Here is a 20860-nt window from a genome sequence, read left to right on the forward strand (position 1 = left end):
AGGAAACAGCCAATCCTGACTTTCCTGGCCTCCTTGAAACAGGAGGAGCTCCAGAAGAACCCAGGAGACATCATCTTTGTGTTTGCAAAGAGAGCCCGTTCAGAAGGAGCTGCTTCTGTTATAGAAGGAGGCTCAGCTTGCAACCTTCCAACATTCGAAAAGTTTCCAATGGTTCAAAAAGGCTAGGGGCTCTTAGTTTACTGCATAGTCATAGCCACTCGTAATAAGGAACGAGTGAAACCAGCTAGAGATATTCTGGTGAATTAATTCCCTGAATTTGGAGACCATCTTTTTGTGCAGTCACAAGTTCCACGGCTGGACTCTTTCTGAAACAGGGAAGAAGTTTACTGTGTTGTGCAAATCATCTCCCCACCCTATCCCCAGCCCACCCCATGCTAAGCCAGGTCATGGATCTCTAGGTATATTAGAATGCACCAGCAATATATAAATGCATTCTTCAAGGCCAACATGCTCTTAGCAAAATTAGCAAACAGTACAAATCACAGAAGCTGCAGCCTGTTCAATCCAGACACTTCTAGACAAGAGGCTTGTGGCACCACCCGTTACAAAACAGTGTGTCAGGAGAAAGAGAGGGCAAATTTCATCGTACCTAAATGTCCTCTCTTGGTTACGCACACATGGAACCTAAATATCAAGACAATTCCACCACAGGAAAAGTTATCATCAATCCTACTTCTGGTTCATTTACTCTTGATGCCAATTAAAAGCCACAAATCATTATGCAACTTCTTCTAGGGATTAGGAAAGGGTGTGGCCAGAATGAATACAGGAGGTTTCATGTGTGGACACTTAATATATAGTTAACAACATCACTGCCAAAATACTAGCTCTGCTATTGAAACCGGATATGATCATGCAGTTTATCTTGACTTCAGACATGCTTCATGTTAATTTTCCCAGTACATAGTTGCTAGAAAAATTCAGGACTATAAACTGATTAAAATTACATTTACATAATTATTTGCCTTTTCATTGGTTGATTAAATTTCTCCAAACCTGCATATTAAAAAAACCTCAATATAGGTTTTTTAATATAAACTGCTTATTAACAGTGCAATCCTAAATAGAGTTACACCCTTTGAAGCCCATTGACTTCAGCTGATTTAGAATGGTATAACTTTGTTTAGGATTGCACTGGAAATAATATATGTCTCAACTGTGAAATAGAATATAATTTACCAGGAAACATGACCAGCCATTGCTAAATGTAGAAGCTATCTTGAATAGATTTTTTAAATTCTGTTTGGGATTATGAAATGTTCTCTATTACAATACATTAGAACCCATATTGCTGAGTCAAAAAATGCTCAAATCCCTTGAAAGTATTGCAGAAGATTCTGACATAGTGTTTAAAAACCTGAAGACTGACACACCATCTGCTCTTCAAAAATAGTTGAGGTTAGAAGCAGCAGAAGGGAAGTCAGAAAACTACTGCCTGCCCCTTTGGTCTCCAAACACTTTTGTTCTGTAATGGTGTCGCTTGTACTTTAATCAAAGCCCTAAAAGTAGCATTTTAGGGAAAGAAAGGCTGTTGTATTGAGAAGAGGTACTTTTAAAAGACTGAACAAGGGTTAAACACTTTGCACCTGCTCTTTACATATGTGGCTTTTCTTCTTACTCTGTTGAATGCTCTAGAGCTCTGGTTCCCAACCAGGGGTCCATGGACCCCCAGGGGTCCGCGAGAACTAAATTAAGGTCTGCGAAACAAAGTTATAATCCCATAATAAATTAATATTTTCAATTAAAAGTTCTCTATTATAAAAATATATATTCAAATATTATTCTAAGTTTAATGTTTAACTAACAGTTGTGATTAAAGTTTATTTTCAAATTCTCTGAATTTTTATTTTGAACCTTGGGGTCCCTGCACCGAACAAAAAAGTCCTAGTGGTCCCTGGTCAAAAAAAGGTTTGGAACCACTGCTCTAGAGAGATGCAAGGAGGTAGTATAAGTAATGGGGCTAGAAAAATATTTTGTGCTTTAAAGGTTTTAGAGTCAACTTTGTAAGATCCAGCAATTTTTTACCTTGTTTAAGAAGAAAAAAATATTACATTCTTGTATCTCCTTCCCACATTACCACAATGATTACAAACTTCACTTCTCTTGGCTCAGTACAAATATATCACATGGGCTCCTCTCCCCAGCCTTTACTATAACGTTATGTCATGAAAAAAATCTTTTATTTCTGAAATGTCATAAATAGACATATCATACTTATGGCCATCCAATCTGGAATGCTCCTCCTACCTACAGACCTCTGACTGGGCCCTAGGATAGTGTACCCATTTTTATTCTTGGGTCCTGAAAATGACGTGGGACCTCGTGCTCCATTGTGGCTTCATCCCATGCCACTCTCTTCACATAGGACATCTGTTGTGGCCTGTAACTTCTGCCATCAGCTTTGCTCTCTCAGGAATTGTAGCCATACTGGCATGGACGTATTGGAAGCCCTTCCCACATGACACCTGGGGTTCCTATACTACCAGAAGAGTTTGGAAAACAGCCCTGCTGATCAGTTTCCATGCTCTTGAGGTAAGGTGGAAATGAGCTGTCACATAACAGTACTGATGCTTGACAGCAATAGTGATAGCAAGGTTGCCATCCTTCAAGTCGGGTCCTGGAGATTGCACAGAATGACACCTGATCACCAGACAACAGAGATCAGTTCTCCTGGAGAAACTGGCTGCTTTGGAGGGTGCACTCTATGGCATTGAGGTCCCTCCCCTCCCCTCCCCAAACCCTGCCCTTCCTAGGCTGCACTTCCAAATCTCCAGGAATTTCCCAGTCTGGATTTGGCAACTGTGACAGCCGCAAGAGCAACTCTGTATTTAAAACCATAATATGATCAATGCGGTCCCCAACAAAAGCAGAAAAGTGGCCATTTGTTTTTTTAACCCAACCTGATAACTAGCCAGCAATTGAATGAGCCAGTTTATATTGCATTACAGTGTAGTATAGTGCCCTAACAAAGTCCATCTGTATTATTCGGTGTCTCTTTGCAGGCAAAATTGTATAACTTAATTTCCCTACCAAAAGCTCAGCGTTTACTCAGTAAAAAATCAGCTCTATCAGCTTAAAACAATGGTTTCTTTATTACCATACCATAAAGAGCATGACAGTCCAGGGCTGGCACTGAAGCACGTCTGGTTGCGTTTACAACAATGTTGTAATGGAAACAGGGTGCTCTGGGGGTCAAGCAGAAAAGGATTTGTGTACAGATATGTGTCTGCATGAGAAACAGAGTCATGTGCTGAGAGAACTAGAGAAGACGCCTGGTAGAAACCTTTGCTTGGACAATAATGAGCTTTCACCTTTATATTATTGTCAGATTGATCAATAACACAATAGTAGGTGATTTGTTTTATTACGTATTTATTTAAAAAATTTAAGCTCATCTTTCTCCTAGACAACTGGAACCCAAAGCAGGTAACAGGGAAGAAAAACCTCATATATGTTACTGAAAATTTAAAAGAAAACATTAAAGCAACCAGCAAAAACCTCAAAAATAATATCCTTAAGAGGCCCATCCCCCTCCCCCAAAAGCCAATAGATTGCAGAAAACATCAGGAGGCTACAAAGCCTCTCTTTAAAGACCTGTCTTACAGCCCTTAGGAGATTGCAAAAGAGGAGGGGGCTTCCTAACCTCTTCTGGAAGGAAGGCTGTTCCTCATACCATATTACCATATGGTATGGTAATAAAGAAACCATTGTTTTAAGCTGATAAAGAGCTGATTTTTTACTGAGTAAACACTGAGCTTTTGGTAGGGAAAGAGGCTACAGAGAAAGGCCGTGAATGAGTGAACAACAATGGCACGCACCCTTGCTGGCAACTGCAACAACCAACCAGTGCTGTTGCGCTTATTCAAGTTGCCACATAGCCTGATATTGGGAGAGTTGGTCCTTCAAGTCTGTGGGCCCCAGATTTCTCCCAAGCAATAGGCATTTTTTTACTTCAGAGTAATCTACATTGTACTGAAACTTCATAACCTTGGTCTGATTTCATTTTGCTGCATCCAACTGGCTACAGTTTTTTAGAAAGTTGGTTTCCTTAGCCCACTAACCCGTAGGGATTTGATATCATCCCTGGAAGCAACTGACATTCCTGATGTCCCACTGGTTATGTGTCAGGTCCTAATACATCTTGCTGCACTGTTCTTGCACCCCCATCCTACACCACCTGCTAAGCTGCCTCCTTTTCCTGTGTCTGTGGAAGAATTTACATCAAATCCTAAATCAGCAGGGTAGCTTTCAACATTGACAGGTAGGTGAGAATATGGCACTAGCAGGGGGAACTATTGACAGCTGGTGAAGTAATCAGAGACCTTCTTCTCATGGTTGCAAATTGTGCTTCAAGGGAAACACATCCCTTCTCCTGTGATCTCTCAACTCTTCTTTATTTCCCAGCCTCCAACTAAATTAAAGGATGTTCCTAGAGAATCCTATATGTGACTGTATAAAAGAAATTGGTGTTTTCCCCAGAAAAAAACCTGACTAATGCTATTGGGTTGAACTGGCAGTTTCCCAGGAAGAGTGAAGGACACCTGCACATTGATATCTAATCTGAGCGCAAACGCTTTTTTAAAAGGGCCTATCTCAATATAATTTTTTTAAAATCCCAAATGCAACTAGAAAATGCTTTGATATTGTCCTAAATGTAGGGTTTCCAGGGCTGATAATCTATGTCTAAGATCTATGTCTAGTCCTTGAGGGTATTTTTACCCACAAAAGTTGCAAAGAAATTAAAAGTCTACCAGGTGCAGCTTTTCTGATTACACATTCACACAACAAATGAGCAACAACTGCATATTTCTTGCTCTATAAATTGTTCATCTGAAGACACATGAACTCTTTACCTTGATCTAGGTGGAGTGCAGTTTCAGCAACTGAGGAGCAAGCTACACACCGACCCATTTGTCAAGGGATCTTAGTCTGTTGTAGGAGCCTGAAAGGTCACCATAGTACTAAACATTGATTGGATTGTATTCAACCAATTAAACTTGCTCACTCAAACACGCCTCACAGGGTTGTGTTGTTAAAGATGGCCCTGAGCACACTGATGTTCAGTTGCACAGAGTTCCTTGGAGGAAAGATGGACATAATCTAGTCTCACCAACTGCAGTAAAGAAAGCCTAAATTCACACTCAGAGCCTGTGTCACAGTTTATTGTTTAAAACATTTTAAAGCTGCCTTTCCACCCCATTTAGGGTCCCCAAGGTGGTAACCAATAAAAATATTTAAACAAGCTTACAAACACACACGTATATATTAAAACACATAGACATATGAACAGGAAGGAGGATCAATGAAAATCAGTGAGGTAATGCCAGACAAAACAGGGAAATCTTCACCAGCTGTCAGAAGGGAATGATAGAAAATGACAGACAAATCTTCCTGGGGAAGGACTTCTACCTACGACGGATTTTTTCCGTCTATTTTTTTTCTATGTTGTACTCAAAACACACACCAACCCTCATGATCTCTGTTGAGACTTATAGCTTCTTATGACACCATTGCCACTCATTATGGCGGATCCCTTATTTTCTATTAAAAGTCAGAAATATATGGCACTTCAGAGGCTTTCTGAAGTACAACTTCAACATGTTTTTATTTGTTTCTTTTGGGGGGATTTGAAAGTCAGGTTTGCAAAGCTTCATAACAGGAATGTGATTTGTAACTGAATATTAGAATTGAGCGACTTGAGATGGTTATGTTCAAATGATATATTGTAATTCCAAATGTATCAAGGTGGTTCTGGTTCACATGCAAGTGTTTAAACTTTTATTTTCTACTGAATGTGATTTCTCTTGGCTGTCACTGGTTTGTTTCTTAAACTTAAGCTTTTTTTACAAAGTTGTTCTTTAGATGGAGGTGTAAGGAACATTAACACACTTCCCCAGGTCCTCCTTTAAAATGGCCTGGGATCACTCCTTTCACCAGAGCTATTTCCCATTAAACTCTTAGGGATCACTCTAGGGTTGCCAACTGCCTAGTTGTGATGGGCAATTGCCCGCCAAGCAACTGGGCCGCCTGCTGACCAGCTGATGGTCAGCGGGTGAAAGCAGAAAGGGGAGATCGATCCTCCCCCCTGTGCGCTCCCGGAAATGCTCCAGCCTCCCGTTCCAAACTGCATGCCAGATCAGTTCCAATCTGGTTTGCAGCGTGGAAAGGGAGGCTGGAGCCTTCCTCCCAGCCCTGCTGTGCGCGCTCTCTGATCTCTCAGAGTGTGCACACAGCAGGGCTTTGAAGGCTTCAGTTTCCCTTTCCACGCTGCAAGCCAGATCAGAACCGATTGGTCCCGATCTGGCTTGCAGTGTGGAAGGGAAGCTGGAGCCTTCCCCCAGCCCTGCTGTGCACGCACTCCACAGCAGGGTTAGGAAACAGGAAGTGGAATTGGGAGCGCGCAGGAATCCCTCTACCCAACCCCGCCCATAAGAAGCTCCCACCCAAGGTAAGTGGGGACCTGGCTACCCTATATCACTCTATCAACCTTAGAGCTATTTCCCCACATAACTGGTTATGGATCCTTCCTGATCCAAAACGCAAACATGTTCCTTTTCACTCCAGAGGAGAATCCTCCACCAGTCAGCTTGGAGCTGACACCACTGTCTCCAAGCTCTGTCTGCTTCTCTCGGTCTACTGTCTGCTTCTCTCGGTCTATTCAAACTCCCTATCAATTATGGGGTTCTATGACCAGAACAACTTGGAATGCAGCTGTCCATCACAGTGACAGACAAATCTTCCTGGGGAAGGAATTCTAAATCAATTGCCAAAATCATCAACTGATGATGATACATGTGGAAGCTTTTCCTGTGTTTTTCTGGGAAGTTACTATTGCCCTAAGAAAAACCCATTAGTACGTTTGTGAGACATAACAAGTATGTTTCATGCTATTTCTTACACAGAGAAGCCTTCCTTGCTATTGTTACTTATGTTTTAAAAAGACCTCGGTCTGCCCTTCTGAGATAGGTAGATGCTATGATTAATTGTTCTCGACCTTGGCAAAGTTAAGAATTCTAAACTCTATATTTTCTGTGCCTTTATCTCTTTCTCTAAATTTCCTCATATGTATATTTTATAGATTTGAGGCCAGGTGTCAGAGAAGAAAGGAGCAAGACTACTTTTTTCCTTTCAGCTCTTTCCTTCCATTGATCCAAGCAATGGAGGAAGGGGGGGAATTAAAAATGGCTGTCAGGCCAACAGTATGTCAGTCCTCTGTATGAATCACTAGAAACTCTACAGGGTTCTCATAGAGTTTCTGGCAATTCGTAGAGATTCGTAACTGGTATCCTAGCAAGAACGGAAAGTGCTGTAAGCTGCGCATTAGATTGTAAGAAGTTTGCATAGGAATACATTCAATATGGAACCAAAGAAACTAAAGAACAATAAACAACTGAAGAAGTGATCAATACGAAATGGTTTAAGTGCCTTTGGAGGATAATTTCCATCTTGTGCATGTTCTTGGACTGTTTGATTCATACTCTTGGACTGATTTGGTTACATATAGGCATAGAGCCATCACTGGACAATTTGTATCTGGATTGTTGATAAGCTGTTATTAGGCAATCAGCCAATTATCATATATATATGATATCTGGGTTTCCCCCAGATGTGACATCACACCATCACCAACTGCACCCTCCATGACCCCATGCCACCCCTGGTGTTTTGTGCTCGAACTACACTTGATCTCCAGACTACAAAGATCAGTTTCCCTGCAGAAAATGGGTGCTTTGGAGGGTTGACTCTATGGCATCATACCCCACTGAGGTCCCTCCCTATCCCCCCCCCAAATCTCCTGGAATTTCTTAACTTAGAGTTGGCAACCCTAATTCTGGCCCTGCTCAGGTTTTATTATTTCAAATGTTAGCAAGCCTCCATGGACAATAAGTTTCATAATGTGTATGAGTACAGAATGCTGCATCAAGGTGATGATAAGAAATAAGATTTCGTAAGTAATCATCCAATTAATTTACCCTAAAGCCATATGTTGGAGCAAATCTACACTTTAACCTTCAAAAAGTTTAATACATGTTTAACTATTGCTTCCAGCAAAGAATCGTGAGGATAGTAGTTTGGTGTGGATGAAGAGAATTCTTTCACAGAGATCCCTAGCCCTCTTAAAGAACCATAATTCTCAGGTTTCTTGGAAACAGCTGAAGTCTGTGGTGTACTGTAGAGTAAATTGCACCATAGAGTTAATCCCCCAGAACCTATTTGGAGTGACTCGCTGGCATAGAGGCCTGCTTTCAAGCTAGTGCTGGGCTCACTCCGAGGAGATGGATCAAGGCAAGGTCCACCCACACCAAAGACTGTAGGCTCTTATGCTTTGTTCAGTTGGTCTGTAGTTTGTAATGTGATTCTGATTAACTGGTTCCCTTCTTGAAGAAGTTGTGTATAAGAATCTGATGAAGTGTGCTCTGATTCATGAAAGCTTATGCTGCAGTAAATTTTGTTAGTTTTTGAGGTGCTATGGAAACTCATGTTGTATTTATCTTCCATGATATCATTTGTGGTAGACACAAGTTGCTGGAGGAATGACATAAAATTCAAAAAAGAGCAAAAACAGCTAAAATAAACTCTCCACCAGCACTTAGACATGAGAACAGCTGAAGCCTGGAAAGGAGTTAGGTAGTAATTTGACAACTGCACTGGCTCCAGGTGGGGAGTGCTGGATCAGGTTCAAGGTGCTGGTTTTAACCTTTAAAGCCCTAAATAGTCTGGTACCATTGAATCTGCAGGACCATCTCTCCCAGTACACCCCCCCTCCCTGAGAGCATTACGCTCAGCAAATACCGACTCGCTGGTTGTCCCCAGCCCAAGAAATGTCTGGCTGTCCTCAACCAGGACCAGGACTTTCTTGGCCCTGGCCTGGTGGAACTCTCTCTCTCTAATGAGACTGGGGCCCTGTGAGATCTAACACAGTTCCCTAGGGCCTGTAAGACCAAAATGGCCTGCCAGGCCAGGTTGAGGGCAGCAATGGTTTCCATCACAGCTGGCCCCTTTTTCTTCTTGCATTCCATCAGATCTTTCCAATAGGGGACCCTGAATGCTTCCCCCAGATTGGCTGCTGCCCTGTACACCGATAAACAAACACCTACTTGATTTTAATTTCAGAAATTGTTGATTTTAATCTAAGATTGGTTTTTCTGTATGTTTTTGTTGTTGTTTTATGGTGTTTTACTTGATGTTAGACGCCCTGAGATGGTAAAGTAAAGTATTTAAAAGGCAGGATGGAAACTTACATTCCATAGTGATGGGTGCTGAAAAAGAAAATGTTAAGAAACTAATGGAATTGTTTGAATTGAACTGTTGCTCCCACACCAAATGTTTGTGTATTTATTCAGATAGTATAGTTAAGTTAGTTATGAAATGTATATATTCACAGTGACATGGAAACAGTAGCAGACTCAAGGCTGGGAATCTGGAGGGTTGCCCGGTCCCTCTTTGCCAGTGGTGGGAGGTTTTTAGGGCAGAGCCTGAGGAGGGCGGGGTTTGGGGAGGGACTTCAATGCCGTAGAGTCCAATTGCCAAAGCGTCCATTTTCTCCAGGTGAACTGATCTCTATCAACTGGAGATCAGTTGTAATAGCAGGACTCGCAGGAGATCTCCAGCTATTACGTGGAGGTTAGTCAAAAAGAGCAATCACTATGGCTATTTACAAAAACCATTGAGACCAAATTGCACAAAATAAATTTCTTATTAGTGCTTTGTTTCTGCACAAAATTATATTTTTCCAAACTTGGATATCGTTACAATAATAAATGAAATCAAAACATAACATCAATATCGGTTGATATCAAGACAGGCTTCCGGTAACTGTCCTGTTTCATATAAATATTTTCATCAGTTGGTAAGTATTCAGTTGGTAAGTATAAGTTCATATAATCATTTAATCCTCTTCTTTTTATTTCCAGGTTCCTTGCTGGAGAAATTGAGGATTTGAGTGCACAATGGCGATCCCACGGTGTTTCATTAACCTAAATAATGTTATATCCAGAGAATCATTTACAATAAAGCCAAAGTGCGAGTACATGCAGCTTGCAAAATTACAGAATAATAAAAAATTATTAAAAATTACTTACAGACAACTTTCCACGTCTTGTATATAATAGCTGGTATCACAGCTTAAAGTCTCTATATTATGATGGGATACAGTAGAGTGGGTGGGTACAATATTTATAGAAAACGCCAAGTGGCTACCAAAGAGCAAAAAACCTAAGATCGGTGTCGCGGTGTTTAGCTTGATGGAAATGCGCGACAACTGGGGCTTCTAAGACAATTTGGCAATTTCATAAGAAACGTTTCCACAGAGAAAACATGGATAAAATTCTTCTTCAAAAAGAAGCTTACTTCATTTCCCTATTCAATACGGTCGCGCCGAATGGATTGAACTCGGCATGCGATTATTCTGCCTTTTTATAAGTTTTTGTTACAACTAGTGATAGCCACTTTTCTCCAGGTGAACTGATCTCTATCGACTGGATAGAGATCGACTGTATCCCATCATAATATAGAGACTTTAAGCTGTGATACCAGTTATTATATACAAGACGTGGAAAGTTGTCTGTAAGTAATTTTTAATAATTTTTTATTATTCTGTAATTTTGCAAGCTGCATGTACTCGCACTTTGGCTTTATTGTAAATGATTCTCTGGATATAACATTATTTAGGTTAATGAAACACCGTGGGATCGCCATTGTGCACTCAAATCCTCAATTTCTCCAGCAAGGAACCTGGAAATAAAAAGAAGAGGATTAAATGATTATATGAACTTATACATACCAACTGAATACTTACCAACTGATGAAAATATTTATATGAAACAGGACAGTTATCGGAAGCCTGTCTTGATATCAACCGATATTGATGTTATGTTTTGATTTCATTTATTATTGTAATGATATCCAAGTTTGGAAAAATATAATTTTGTGCAGAAACAAAGCACTAATAAGAAATTTATTTTGTGCAATTTGGTCTCAATGGTTTTTGTAAATAGCAATAGTGATTGCTCTTTTTGACTAACTTCTTGTGCAATCCAAGTATTTTTATAAATTATTACCTGGAGGTTGGCAACCCTAAGAGCTAGCCTTATTAAAGATGTTTTTAAATGCAATAATAAATCAAGAAAGCATTTCATATGAGAGGGACCTGGCACTGGAAAAGGCAATTCATTTATGCTAAGGAGTGGAATTAGCAGATAAAGATATGAATGTTCTGGAGAATAGCACTATTGTAAAGCGGTTGTTATTGGAAATGAGTCACTGTAGCTATGTTTTGGGGGATTAACTCTATAGTACACCTATTTTTTGAGTGAAACGATAAACAACAATTATACCAAACAGCATGCCCAACCTATTTATTTATGCTAACACATTCTCTATTAGCTTTTGAGGACATTTCACTAAACTGCTGTATTGTTAGACCTCCATTCTGAGGCCCAGAAGTTCATAGTCCTTTTTTCAGGTGAATCAGTAGAATCATCTCCATTTTTTCAAGTGCTTTGCATTCTTTCTGTTACATTTTCAGGTGTTTTGAGCAGATGCTTCTAGTTACTTTGTAGAGTATGACTTTCATTGCTTGTGGCAATCCCTTGAGACACACAGACATAACGTTGTCTAGTATAGCCCATAATGCTATACTATAATAATGCAACTAAAACCTTTATCCTATCACCTTCTGTTCCCATAGAGTTTATCTGTTCAGAGTAACTGAAAAAGGCACAACTTCTTCCACTATAAGCCTTGGGCAAAACCAAGCCCTGGATATTGTTAATGGGCTTTAGATGTTGGCCTTCTAGTTTGATCAGAACAGACTCAAAAGGGTCATAAACCAAGTAATACATAGTTTCAAGCCTGCATCAAAGGCTGTCACAATCCTGTTGGGAGAAACTGTGAATACTGATGAAAGAGAGAGCTTATTGTGTATGTAGGAGAATTTCTTTCAAGGCTTATGCATTAAGGCAGGCTCTGTGGGTCAGGGTAATATGGGACTGCTTTTACCATAATTTACATCTCACCCACCTCCTAACACAGTCACACACTTGAATTTAGCCTTCATCAGCATTAAGAATGTCAGATGTTTTCTTAATGACATCATTTCTTTTACTTTTAATCTTGTTTCATTTTTTCCAGATGGGGCCATAGATTATTTGTAATGATCTCAAGCCGTACCTGAAAACACAGGCTTTGAATCACTTTTCTGTTTCTTTTGTTCCCCCACCATTGCTTTCTACCAATAAACTGGTAGATTTTAAACAGTTACCTGCATTTATTACCTGCAACCTATCCTGAAACAGGAAGCATAGATAGGTGTGGGTTATGTCACAATTGCACTACTAATAAGCTTCATGCGCATAGTGAAATATACAAGCCCCATGCTATTAAACAGAACGGTCTGAACACTGAGTATATTTCCTATGTCATCTTAGTGGAAAAATGAAAGAGCCATGCAGACAGGGGTTGGAAATGGTTACGCAATTATTCATCTGTTTTCCAAAAATGATATATTTTAAAAAGACTTTATTCTTTGTAGTACACCTAGCACAAAACAAAGTCACAAGTTGACTTTGGATGTAACTTACTCTTTTTGAACTTTCTATGCAACAATGTCTGAAGCATGGCTGAGCGTGGAAGAACCAAAAGATGAGTTGATTAGTTGGTGGCTAGCAATTTTAATTGGTGTTAAGAGCATATTTTGTTTGTTTGTTTGAGTCTATATTGGTTCTGATGTGCTACTGTAACGGCGAATAGCATCTGAAGAAGTCCATGAAAGCTTGTGTTGGAATAAAATTTTGTTAATCTTTAAGGAGCCACAAAACTCCTATTTGTTTTTGCGGTTATACAAAATGAATGCTAAAGATTGCTTTAAAATGTGTGATAACTTTTAGTTTACTGTAAGTGACCCCACTTTTTTGTACATTTATTTAAATTTAATTGCTTAGCTATTTAGTTTAAAAGCCGCAGATGTCAGTTAAATTCTTTAATTGCGGGACAGTCCTTCGCCTGTAATCTGTGGGAGTGAGTCACCATCAGCCACCTCTTCCTCATGAGCTGTTCCAGAGGCCAGAAGAAAAAGCAACCAGTGCTGCATATGAGAATTGTTAAACTGTCTCTTTTTCTCCCTGCATTTTGTTCTTAATGTCTCGTCGTCTGCTAGTGCACCAAGAAACTGAACAAAATGTGCCCATTGATGGAACTTCTTTCTGCCTCTTTTGCAGACCTCCTGCTCTGAGTGGTAGCCCTGTTATCTCTGACCTCTCTCTCATCCGTCTTTCTCCACATCCTGCGGGACCTGCGGAATCACCTTTCAACCCTCACCCGTACATGAACCCCCACATGGAACACTACCTCCGATCCATGCACAGCAGCCCTACCCTGTCCATGATCTCAGCCGCTAGAGGCCTCAGCCCAGCTGACAGTAAGTGGGATGCACGATCTTGACTGCGCTCAGGGACTTGAACCTTGTATATATTCACTACTATTAATATAATAACAACTGTAGGATAGTCTCCATGAAAGCAGTTATCCATATACAAGAGAAATGGCTGTTGGTGTAAGCTTTCCTTAATTATACTTTTGCCATTACTGCTTTAAAGGAACTTTTTAAAAAAATATTTATAAACATAAACAAACAGACAGACAAACATTTAACCATCACAATATTGCATTGCCTATGGAATTTACGCTTTGCAATTACATTTCAATTATTAACTTCTTTGACTTACAATTAGACTTACAATTGCCAACCTCCAGGGGGTGGCTGGAGATCTCCCACTATTACAGTTGATCTCCACGCGATAGAGATCACCTGGAGAAAATGGCCACTTTGGAAGGTAGACTCTATGGCATAATGCCCCATTGAAGTCCCTCCCCTCCCCAAATCCTGCCCTCCTCAAGCTCCACCCCCAAAATCTCCAGGTATTTCCCAACCTGGAGCTGGCAACCCTATTTACAGTACTCTATGTTTCCAATATACTTTCATATCTTAAACAATATACTTTTTATTCTTAAACAAATATTACCTAAATCTTTCTTATTCTATTTTAATTCAATTCTATTCTTATTCTTAGTTATATAATTTAAAAAATCCATTTTTCTTGAAATTCTGAAATTGATCTGTTATGTATAAAAGATGTTAGTTTTGCCATAGTTTCATATTCTGTTAATTTATTAATCCATTCAATCAAATCTGGGTAATTCTCAGTTTTCCACTTCGTTGCAAATATCACTCTTGCCACCATCACCATATGCTTACATATTTTTTGGTACATTGCTTGGCAAGATATTTAATGCCATGTAAAGAAACAGTTTGCATTATTCTATTGTTTCTGCTTATGAAAGAAGAGAAAGAGGAATGAGCAAACCTGCTATCAAGACAGCAGTAATGGTTTGCTGATGCTATTTTATTTGCTATCCACTTTTAATTGGGAAGAACCCTGTTTACACAACAATGTTTACATGTTGAAGGGTAGACAAATAGAACCCCTCCTTGGATTTTTATGTTTAGAACTGATCTTCTCAGTGGGTCAAATACATATACATCATGATTAAATATTGTAATGTTCTAAAGTCATTTCAGAATATGCTGACTCAATATTTAAGTATCCACAAAACCAACATGCACAGATCCACTAAAAAGGCAATGTACCAAGTGTTGCTCAGGGGATGTTATGCATCCAACTGCAAAGTAGTTCATTATTTATTAACATATGTTCTAAAGAATGCTGCGCTTCTAAACTAGCTCAATATAGTTTGTGCTTTCCCCGAAAATCAGGTTTCCAATCTCTCTTTTAATCCTGACTGGGATTCTCGGTTTCCAAAAAAAGCAAATCAGTGTGCCTATTTAGATGTAATAGTAAACTGTGGCTTGCCATGAAAACAGAAGTATCTAGATTGCTGTATAGGAGGGAGGAGGGGATGCACGAGCAGCTCATTCACATAGCTTTGTTGTTGCATCAAACCCATGTCTTAATACCAAAATGAAGCGGCAGCAGATAGGAGTCACTACTCATTACTTTCTTTGTAGTAATCTACCTATGCTCCAATGATAATTATGCTATGCCATGGGGGGCATGATATCTCTGCCTAATTTGTACTTATGATTAAGCCATAAAACTCCAGTGTGTGGAATCAGAACTAGATACTGAGTATAGGCCTCCACGGTCCAACCATGCAGACTTAACACATCTTGTAAAACCCGGCTTCTTCTGTTGCTTCTGATTTGCTTTGGTGATCCCAGAGGCCTCTCACTGTAGCAAGTGTTAAGATTCCAAGGCTCTACTCTAAGCAAACTACAGATGCGTTTTATTGCTGCTGCAAGTCATTCTCCCTCCCACTACTCCTGACCCTCCTTCCTGCCTGCAAAAAGAAATTTTATTATTACTTGGCATTAGAAAGGGGCCTTTGTGCTGGATTTCAGTTTTCTTTTTCTTTCCTTTTTTTTTTTAAAGCCACAGTAAATAAGTTAATGGAGAGCGGGCAGAGAGGCAGGTTTGAAAATTCACAAATGGGCAAAAGTGAGGATAATTGGTTCTGGCAAGCCAAATGGTTTTCTACTGCCAGGCACTTACAAAAAACCCTCATGCTGCGTATTAGACTCCTGCTTTAATTTTCTTATGCTGCTTCTCGTTAACTGGGCTGTGCTTGTCTTTTTCTTTCCGTAATGGACTGGGATGTTAATTCCGACAGCCGTACTGCGCCTGGGTCCCTCGCCATCTTCTTTCCCTCCCCCACCCTCCATCTCACTAAAGTGAACTCTGCATTCATACAGAAGGATTATTAGAAGGGGTGTGTAGAAATAAGAGATTGTTTATAAATTTGCGGAAATGGAGGAATGCGGAGGGCCCCAGCCCGGTGTCTTTTGTCCACAGAGAGCACACGTCCCGAGCACACGTCAGAGTCATAACTTCAAGCTTTTGGCAGGGAAAGGGCAGATTCTAACGTCACTGCAGAAGTTTACTCACACTGGAAATATTTTAGCCTTGTTATTTCTCTCTCCCCCACCCCCCTTCTCTGCCCTTTTTACTCTTTGCCTGTATAGTAGCACATGAGCATCTGAAAGAAAGAGGTCTTTTTGGCCTCCCCCCTCCTCCACCAGGAGCCAACCCTGCGGATTACTATCACCAGATGACACTCATGGCCAGCCATCCAAATCCTTACGGGGACCTCTTCATGCAGAGTGGGGGAGCAGCCAGTGCAACGCACCTTCATGATTACCTCAGCCCTGTAGACGGTGAGTAAGGAAGCATAAGCCTTCCTCAGTTGTGTACATCCCAAGGGTACTCTAGCCCGAATGATTGTTCCCCAAATGGGTGACAAACTCTTTAACTGTGTTTCAGATTTCTGCAGCAACTGTATTGTAGCTTGTAGTTAGTAGCTGATTTTATTCACAATAAGCCTTCTGGTTGTAAAAGTGTGTGCATGTGTTCACATGCCTGCATTGCTAGGGTTGCCAACTCAGAGTTGGGGAAAATCTGGAGATTTGGAGCCTGGACAGGGTAGAGTTTGAGGAAGGGAGGGAGCACAGCAGAGATGTGTTGCCATAGAGTCCACCCACCAAAACGGCCATTTTCTCCAGGGGAACTGATTTCTGTAATCTGGAGATCAGTTGTAATTCCGTGAGATCTCCAGGCCTTACCTAGAAACTGACAACCCTAGCATGCACACAGGCATGTAATTTTTTTTTTTGGGGGGGGGGGGTTAAGTATGGTGTTGCACATGGCTCTGAATTACAGAGCTAGTCTTTTCTGGTTCATATGTCTGACTGTGGTTTCTGTTTGCATCCATAGGCAATAAAGCTAGAGATCCAAACAGCCATGCAATACCCCACTCCTTTTTTTGATAACCCTTTTAATCAGTAACAAACAAATGATAATGGGAAAACCCTGGAACTGCTGTTGACTGACATCCTTCATTAAATTCTTGAAGTACTGAGAGGCAAAGAAATACAAAAATGCTAATGGGGGGAGGGGAAGGAAGGCAGCATGGTTTAGCTGGATCTCGTCAGATCTTGGAAGCTAAGCAGGGTCAGTACTTGGAAGGGAGACGTCCAAGGAAGATTTTGCAGGGGAAGGCAATGGCAGACCACCTCTGCTTCTCACTTGTCTTGAAAAACCCACCAAGGGTCGCCATAAGTCAGCTGCAACTTGATGCCACTTTACACACAATTTGGGGCGGCAAGATCACTTTACAGAATGAAAACAAATGCAGGGTAATCACTCCCTTTATTATACAGGGGGCTGGAGTAGGGTTAAATTCTAGGCCAGTGCTTTGCTTGCCTTGCCTACTCAGGCAGTATGCTTTGAAACAACAGGGCACCCTTCCAAACAGTTAAGAGGGCAAATAATTAATTCCACAGATATAGCATATCTTTTGTGATAAATTTTTCTGCTTTTTATTTTATAACAAGATGCCTTTTTTTTTTTTTTGTCTTTCTGTTTTAAAAATGGTTTCTTTGGGCGCAATCCAGCCAAGTTGAAGCATTGCTACTCCAAGTCACATTGTTTTTAGTGGGAGAAAGTTAAGCATATGTTTAACGCTTCTGTTGAAATCAGTGGGACTTACAAGCGCTTCAGTTTGGCTGGATTGTGCCCTATGTGTTTCTTCTTTTCACTGAAGCAGAAGAGAGACCAAAAAGGAAGAATTGTCTGGGGATGAAACACCACAGGAACTTTTACCTCCCAAGCTTTGGCAGGCTTGTGCCCTGAGATTCGAAATGGTGACCATATTTGGGCTTAGGTGAAAGAAAGTTTTACCAGTCACCAGCCAGACTGCAGGGAGGAAATACAATGGCATTATTTAGACTGATGCAGAGAATCCTTCGCAGTGCTAGTAGGCATGTAGTAAATTTATGAAGTCCTTGAAAATGGCTTTGTGGCGCAAAAGGATTTTTTTGTCATTTACCTAGACAGAGACAGATTTTACTATGACAGAGAATTGAGTGGTACCTTTGATATTAATTGGTTTATTGTAGTATGAGCTTTTGTAGGCAAGACTTACTACATCAGATCTATGAAGTGGACTAAAAGGCAGTTGGCATATATACACAGAAGTTGAGATTTAATGCATGGAAAAACATGAATTTGTTTTTCATGTTTCAGGCAGCTGAACAGCCAACCACATGTTTTTCTCCCCTCTGGTGTTCATCTGTCCACTCACCAGCATGCCAGTCCACCTCATGCATCTGATAGCTTACACTCTTGCCTATGGATGCTCAAGCCACACTCATTAATCACCAGCATGTCATAGGACTCTATTCAGGAGGCAGCTCTTTCGTAAAATGTCTGGCTCTACACAGCTGCATTTATGTTAATGGCACGCAAGAGGACCAAACTTTGGCAGGCTTCATAGAATGAGATCAGCTTTTAAGTTCACTCCTCTGAGGAGGCGCTTCTGTAACCTTTCATAGACCACTAGGGACAACAGAACTCCTAAAACTGAGTCTGTCCTTCTTCTTTTGTTCTTTGCTTTTATCTTCTACCCTCTCGCTTTCCAATATGTTCTTATGCTCTTCTGTTCTCCATGTAGGAAGCAGCACAAAAATTATTTGTGATTACATGCTCCTGGTATGAAAAATGGCAGGCAGAGGCACTTAAAAGTAAGATCATTGTTGCAGGAAGGTGTCTATCCTGTCCCAAGACAAAAGAGGCTTGAATCATAACCTGGCAAGCACACCGTCTTTGGTACAGTCAGTGTCACACCAGAGAAAGGGGGAAAGAGAGATTGAGGGACCTGTATAGGTTGACTGCCATGAACCAATGTACCCTGGTCTACCCTTTTAAGAAGCACATGTGGTGAGGAAAGCACACGTCTGTCTACATGTTACAAGGAACATTGGGAGGGATATAAATCTCTTCGATAGTTCCCAAAACAGAGGTCTTTTATGCATGGCTGTTTCACTCGCCATCATCCCTCCAACGACTTCGGGTCTTTGCGTTGATTATGCACACCATTTCCAACCATCAGAGGTCGCCTCGCTCTCCCACACGTTTCCCCGCATTTTGCCTGCATTTTGTCAGAGACCTGTTTTATCTCGAATTTGGAAATGTAGGGGGGAGCGAGGCGACCTCTGACAGTTGGAAATGGCATGCGTAATCAACACAAAGACCCAGAGTCATCAGTGGGGTGACGGTGAGTGAAACAGCCATGCATAAAAGACCAAAGCCTTGCAGTGGAGCCCTCATAAGGGACACTAACCAGGATATGGTGGGGGCAGCACTAACTGTTCTGGAATGCATCCCAGGGAACATAGCTGATGCAGACGGGCAGCCCACTCCTGGGGGGGTTGATGCACAGTGGCTGGGAGCGGCACAGCTGCGGTGCTTCCACAGAGGCTTCCCAGCCACCATGGAGAAAATAAAAACAATTTAAATTGAAAAATGTGGGAAATGCCCCATAGAAAACAGTGAGGCTATGCCACCAAAAAAGGTGACGTAGCAACGCTGCAACTCGAGGGGGCCTTCCCAAGGCAAAAGGGGTTACGATGCTGCCTACAGGCAGCTCCGCCCCCGGAACGCCCCCGGAACACCTCCCAGCATGCTGGTGTGGGAACTTGCGCTGCTGGAATGCTGCCAGGAGGCAGAGCCAGTGGCAGAGCCCCAGGGCCAGCATGAATGCTCCCCATGCCTACGTAAATGCCCCTTATCCTGGGATAAATGCTGGCACAGGGGCATGACAGCTCCTATGCCGATCCCCCCCTTCAGGATTGCTCTCATAGCCTATGAAACAGTGGGGACAGGCAAAGAACAAAATGAAATGCTTTATGAAAAGTGGACATAGAAAGCAGCTTTCCTAAAATTATGTAGTTCACATTTTGCATTCTGGAATTTGTTATACCAGGGGTCCCCCAATGTCATGCCCAGGGTTCCATGGTTCTTGTCAACATGTTTCCTGGTGCCTGCCAAGTGTTCTTAGAAAATGTGCAGAACCAGGTGGGATGTTTATCAGCAGGGCTTGTGATTGGACATTGGAGATCTAATTGGCTGTACAGGTTTTTTTTAAGTTGCTTTGGGATAAGCTGCCACCACAGCACAAGGTTCTTCATATATGAAAGAAAATATTTTAAACAATATGGTCACTTCAAATGGCGTTCCACAGAGCACAGCTTCTGCCTGAAATGTTGAAGAGTTACTGTTAGAGTTAAGCATAAACTCAGTCCCTGACATTTTGTGATTGGCTCCACCTCCTGCAGCAGTCATTTGGTGATTGTGCCCGACGCCCTGAATCAGAATTCCAAAGATGCCCACAGCCTCAAAAAGGTTGGGACCCCCAGGTTATACAGTGCCTTTCTGTCAGATAGGGCTTCTGACAGCTCCGTCCTCAAACAAGATGGTTTCCCCGCAAACAAAATGGAGTTCTCCGTGCACTCCTCCCCCCCCCCCGTTTTGCACACGAGCTCCGGCCAGAGATTTACAATTGTATTGGGACCCGCCCATGTAAATCTTCGATCTGATATCGGGTCCCGCACACAAAGCCGAGAGCTCGGCCATCTCCTCCACTGATTGTTCATGATTGTTTCTGTTTCAGTTTTACTTAAGTCGTTACCGGCAGGAAACGACTACATGGTCTCTTTGTTCCTGTAACCCTATTGTATCAGCCCTATAAATGTATCCACACTCCCCCTGTCATGTATTCCAACCTTGCGCGTCTCTTACTGAAATCACTGACTTTCTGAAATAAATCTTTGAATTGCTGCTCTGCCTGGATTGAAGGTCTATTGCCTGAAACACTGTGAATTTGCTGAAGCCTGACACTTTCTTAGATATTTTTGTACCTGAAAAGTCAAGATTATTTGTGTCTGCATGTGCATGGAGTGGTTCTTATTTTTTAATGGCATATGGAA

General features: G+C 41.3%; 1 protein-coding gene across 1 annotated transcript in view; it reads left to right on the plus strand.

Annotated features, from left to right (window-relative positions):
• The window catches only part of GLI2 (GLI family zinc finger 2), a 235972-nt gene that overhangs the window by 168364 nt on the left and 46748 nt on the right, over positions 1 to 20860 (plus strand). The window contains exons 3-4 of the mRNA XM_056861298.1: positions 13239 to 13438; positions 16061 to 16252. Of these exons, the coding sequence (XP_056717276.1) occupies positions 13239 to 13438; positions 16061 to 16252 (392 nt within the window). The remainder of the gene's footprint in view (positions 1 to 13238; positions 13439 to 16060; positions 16253 to 20860) is intronic.

The sequence above is a fragment of the Euleptes europaea genome, chromosome 15 (genome assembly GCF_029931775.1).
Source record: "Euleptes europaea isolate rEulEur1 chromosome 15, rEulEur1.hap1, whole genome shotgun sequence".
Taxonomy (NCBI): domain Eukaryota; kingdom Metazoa; phylum Chordata; class Lepidosauria; order Squamata; family Sphaerodactylidae; genus Euleptes; species Euleptes europaea.